The 5,622-nt window shown below is 39.0% G+C and overlaps 1 protein-coding gene across 1 annotated transcript; it reads left to right on the top strand.

The window, feature by feature from the left end:
- The first annotated feature begins 3,625 nt into the window (after positions 1-3,625).
- On the top strand, positions 3,626-4,072 carry LOC149203282 (putative disease resistance protein At1g59620). The gene has a single exon (XM_089401816.1). The coding sequence runs from the start codon at positions 3,626-3,628 to the stop codon at positions 4,070-4,072; it is 447 nt and encodes a 148-aa protein (XP_089257942.1).
- Positions 4,073-5,622: the final 1,550 nt, after the last annotated feature.

The raw sequence follows: 5,622 nt of genomic DNA on the forward strand, positions 1-5,622 counted from the left end.
CAGAAGAACTTCAATAGAATTTAGCCAATGAGGCACATAAGAATAATGCACAGCCTTTAGTGTCTATGTCTTTTTGTATTTTTGACAGTTGGTTGTCGGTAAGTAGCTTAACGGGTTGTAAAGTTGTTCAGTGATATCCACTAATTCTGTAAGCTTCATAATAGCAAGGTAAGGATGACAAAATCCCCTTGCGGGCACCTTAAGCTAGTTTGAAACTCGTCAGAGAGATGGTTGTCCAATTATGGACAAACGATGATAAATATGTAGCCTATCGTAGTAATATCATTTTGTACAAAAGTAGCCAAATGAGCTATCTAAATTTTATTGCGGTTCCACAACGTTGGTTGTTACCCTGCATTAGACCAGTTTAGCATAATTGGTGGATTACATATATTTTTGTAGTAACAGTGTACTAAATCTCATCGGATGTTCAGGAAAACTGAACATCCTAAGTTTTAATAATCCTTAAATTAGAGGTATATATTGCAGTCATTTTTTTCATGTTTGAGCTGCACGGCTTTCAGCTCAAACTTAACTCTTTGATTATCAGGCACCCACCCTACCTTGAGAGGTCACACCCATAGCATTAATAGCCTAAGGGGATATTGATTCACTAGTGAGGTTGGAAAAGTGTTAAGCGGTCCCCCAAGCTTTCTCACTGTTGGCTACCTGATCCATATGGCACCAAGGAATGAGGCTAGGTGCAGATCTCAAAGGATTTTAACAGAATAGTTATCCCTTAGACCCGGCACCTCAGTCGGAGGATGCAGCCCCTCACATCATGTTTCTTCTTGAAACGCTCAAAAGGGTAGAAGAAAATTTCTATGTACTAACTGGACATTCGCTGGTATTCAGGCATTACTAAAATTTGCTCTCTGCAATCATTGGGTGCATTGTATGACTGTAAAAATCTCCAGTGCCAGTTTATTATGATTTGTTCTAATAGAAACATAGATGAGAAATTGGGTCTGGGTTTTTAATAATATACAAGCTACAAAGAACCTAGCTCCTTTAGTTGAATTGAATAGAACTACAAAAATTTAGTTAGCTCAAGTCAGGCATGATACAGAGAATTATGCTTGGCTTTAGGCTTTGGATCTTTAGTGTACAATATACTATAAGCTTCTACAATTGGATGGCTGACAATAATGGTAGACGTTATGGAATCATCATTTCGAACAATGACCGATACCGAACTCACTCGTTGAATCATTGGATGGATGGTATTCACCAAGGCAAACAAAGAGAACTCCAAAAGGCTTGAAGGTTGCAGATGAATCAAACACCATGGACCTCAATGCTTCTCTTCATCCTCCTCATGCTCCTCTTCGTCCTCTTGGTCTCCTGCAAGTTCGGATTAAACCTCCAAACTTTTGGCCTGAAATGAGATGATAAGTTGTGCTAAAAATGGGTGAATGTCATACATTTGTTTTATAACTATAAATTCTGCTTCATCATTACAGAACCCACCCTTAAAATATTGGCATTTGCTTGTTGGAATATAGAGACATTCATGGAGTTGCAAGAACAGAGCGAAAAGCCTCATGTCGCAATCTTCCCTGGGTTTGGGTCGGGCCATCACATCCCACTGCTTGAGCTTGCAAAGCGGCTGACTATGTAACATGGCTTTCTGTCACCTTCTTCACCGCCATATGGATGGACGGCTCTCCTCACCACACCCTACCATCTTCGTCAAGGGACATGATCTGCTTCATAGAGCTCCCTGATGCTCAGATCGAAGGGGATCATGCCGAGATGAACATTTTTGTACGCATGCCCTTACTATTGGAGAAAGCTAAAATATTAGTGCAAGATTCTCTCACATCCTTTTCGTTTACTGTTTGCGCTTTCATAATCGATTTTTTCAGTACACCCATGTTGGATTTCGCCTCAAATGAACATGGAGAAAACTCAGGTGAACAACATGCCGAATTGAATGGTAATTTCCTAATTAATGCAAGGTGGAAGCGACTTCGCTGTAGATAATCTCTCTGTTGCAATTCGGAATGGCTATAATTGGCTACAAACTGCCATTGCATTAACTCCACGCTTTTTCTCTGCTGTTTTCAAACACTAATAATTGTAACCCTTGCACTATCAGAGTTTTATAGAGTTTAACAGTTGCAATTGCAAAAGAGGTGAAAAAGGAAAACAACTCTGAAATAAGACATACAGAGAAAAAAATGTCTGTTTCTGGAGATACAGGTAAAGAATTCCCGGAGGATTTGTTGAGTGAAATTTTTTCACGCTTACCTTTTCTGAGCATAAATAGGTTAAGTATTGTTTGTAAATGCTGGAATTATCTGCTCTCCAACCAAAACCAGGTATTCCGTGCCCATGTTTTTTAATAAAACGTGAATGCTACAAATTATGATTTGTTCTAATAGAAACATAGATGAGAAATTGGGTCTGGGTTTTTAATAATATAGAAGCTACAAAGAACCTAGCTCCTTTAGTTGAATTGAATAGAACTACAAAAATTTAGTTAGCTCAAGTGAGGCATGATACAGAGAATTATGCTTGGCTTCAGGCTTTGGATCTTTAGTGTACAATATACGATAAGCTTCTACAATTGGATGGATGACAATAATGGTAGACGTTATGGAATCATCATTTTGAACAATGACCGATACCGAACTCACTCGTTGAATCATTGGATGGATGGTACTCACCAAGGCAAGCAAAGAGAACTCCAAAAGGCTTGAAGGTTGTAGATGAATCAGACGCCATGGACCTCAATGCTTCTCTTCGTCCTCGTCATGCTCCTCTTCGTCCTCCTAGTATCCTGCAAGTTCGGATTAAACCTCCAAACTTTTGGCCTGAAATGAGATGATAAGTTGTGCTAAAAATGGGTGAATGCCATACATTTGTTTTATAACTATAAATTCTGCTTCATCACTATAGAACCCACCCTTCAAATATTGGCATTTGCTTGTTGGAATATAGAGACATTCATGGAGTCACAAGAGCAGAGCCAAAAGCCTCATGTCACAATCTTCCCTGGGTTTGGGTCGGGCCATCACATCCCACTGCTTGAGCTTGCAAAGCGGCTGACTATGTAACATGGCTTTTCTGTCACCTTCTTCACCGCCATATGGATGGACGACTCTCCTCACCACACCCTACCATCTTCGTCAAGGGACATGATCTGCTTCATAGAGCTCCCTGATGTTCAGATTGAAGGGGATCATGCCACGATGAACATTTTTGTACGCATGCCCTTACTATTGGAGAAAGCTAAAATATTAGTGCAAGATGCTCTCACATCCTTTTCGTTTACTGTTTGCGCTTTCATAATCGATTTTTTCGGTACACCCATGTTGGATTTCGCCTCAAATGAACATGGAGAAAACTCAGGTGAACAACATGCCGAATTGAGTGGTAACTGCCTAATTAATGCAAGGTGGAAGCGACTTCGCTGTAGATAATCTCTCTGTTGCAATTCAGAATGGCTATAATTGGCTACAAACTGCCATTGCATTAACTCCACGCTTTTTCTCTGCTTTTTTCAAACACTAATAATTGTAACCCTTGCACTATCAGAGTTTTATAGAGTTTAACAGTTGCAATTGCAAAAGAGGTGAAAAAGGACAACAACTCTGAAATAAGACATACAGAGAAAAAAATGTCTGTTTCTGGAGATACAGGTAAAGAATTCCCAGAGGAAAAATTAACTATTTCTGGAGATACAGGTAAAGAATTCCCGGAGGATTTGTTGAGTGCTCTATTTGTTCTCGATGATTTATGGGACAAAGATGATTTCCATAAAATTGGATTGTCATTGCTAAAGAGAACAAAGATTATAGTAACCACCCGTGATCAAAGAGTGGTAAACAGTACCCCACCTCCTTACATCTACTCATTGAATTGCTTGTCCCAAGAAAACAGTATGAAGTTGTTCTGTATTCATGCTTTCCCTAAACGTCTGGATACAAATTATAGTCTTCCAAAAGACCTTGAGAGGATAGCTGAGAATATTGTAGAGAAATGTGGCCGACTGCCCTTGGCTGTTAAAACAACTTTTTTCACACTTACCTTTTCTGAGCATAAAAAGGTTAAGGATTGTTTGTAAACGTTGGAATTATCTGCTCTCCAACCAAAACCAGGTATTCCGTGCCCCTGTTTTTTTAATAAAATGTGAATGCTACAATGGTGGGAGGGCTGCAGAGCTGTGGTGTGCAGAAAGAAATTCAGTTTTGTTCAAACTTCCGATGGAGTTTCAACCATTTCGTTTCAAGAACTTTAATATTTTGCCTGAGATTCCTTCCAGTGATAATATCTTGGGTATGGCTGTTAAATTTGGGGTTTGCAGTGTTTGTGTTAGTGAAATCTTATGCTGTTAATAATTGCACGGAGCATAATCTCTATATATGTAATCCTGCTATTGGGAATATGAAAAAACTTCCAAGGCCTTCACCTTGGATCTCTCGCCTCAGATTTTTGTCCTCTCTCATCCATCCACAGATGGTTTCTTTTTTCATTGTGGTTGGAATTCAACGATCGAAAGCATCTTACACGGAGTGCCGATGATCGCTTGGCCTCTCTCTGCTGAACAGAGAATGAATGGCTTCCTTCTAGTGAAGGAGATGAAGGTGGGCATTGAAGCGTAGAAGGGCGCAGATGTATTGGTGAAGAGAGAGGAAGTGGAAACAACGGCAAGGGAATTAATGGAAGAAGAGGGGGAATGGAAATGAAGAAGGGGATGGCAGAATTGATGGGGAAGGCCCATCATTGAGTGACAACTGTCATTGACGACATTCCAATAATCTGAACCGCTTACAACATTTTTCACCGATGATCTCATGGCTGGAGTTTATTCCATCATCTAAGAATTGATCTAAGGGCCCATAACGAGACACCGCGGCATGGAAGGGAGTTCCTTTCAGAGGGAACGCCTTACGGCGTAAAACGGTGGTACATTCTCATCAATCATGTCTAAGATAGGACTAAAGACTACTGAGGGTTTTTCGTCTTGCAGGCCTATCACATCCCCTTCAACATCAACATTGGATGACTGAATCCATTTAGAAAATTTGTTTTTATACCCTGGGTTCTTTGACAATTCAGATAGGGGAATCGGTATTTTAACTCTTTCCAGTTCTATTTCAACATTGAAAGTTGTAAAAATAGTTTTATCAATTAGGCTTGTATTAGCTATTTGATTCAATGGTTGAATGATTATTGTTTGAGTTTCAGTAGATTTTATCTGAGGTTCATTATAGTGGGACTTTTTGGAGGTCTACCAAGCCCTGACCTAGGTCTTAGATTGTATCTCGTATTCAATTCTGCAATTAAAAATTTAGAAAAGGCTTGTGTTGTGCTGTACAAGAACCCCCCATTTCATAAAATTTTTATACAAAACCATAATATGAAAAGGGTCCCTTTTAAAATAAACTTAGATGTGTAAATAAATTGGTATTAACCATCATTAGAAAAACCTTTATAAAAAAGGCTTAATGTAAACAAATTATTTTATACAAGCCTTTTTGAATAGAAATAAAGTGTGGCTTTAAAATATTATAAAATTCTTCTTTATTGTTATAAATCAATCACAGGATCGCATATCGTAACAACAAAGGAAGGATGCACAAAGATACATCCATTCTCTCCGATCCAAAAAGC

This window comes from Pinus tabuliformis, chromosome 2_1 (assembly GCF_031772625.1).
Source record: "Pinus tabuliformis cultivar Carrire ecotype Pingquan chromosome 2_1, CPIR1, whole genome shotgun sequence".
Lineage (NCBI taxonomy): Eukaryota > Viridiplantae > Streptophyta > Pinopsida > Pinales > Pinaceae > Pinus > Pinus tabuliformis.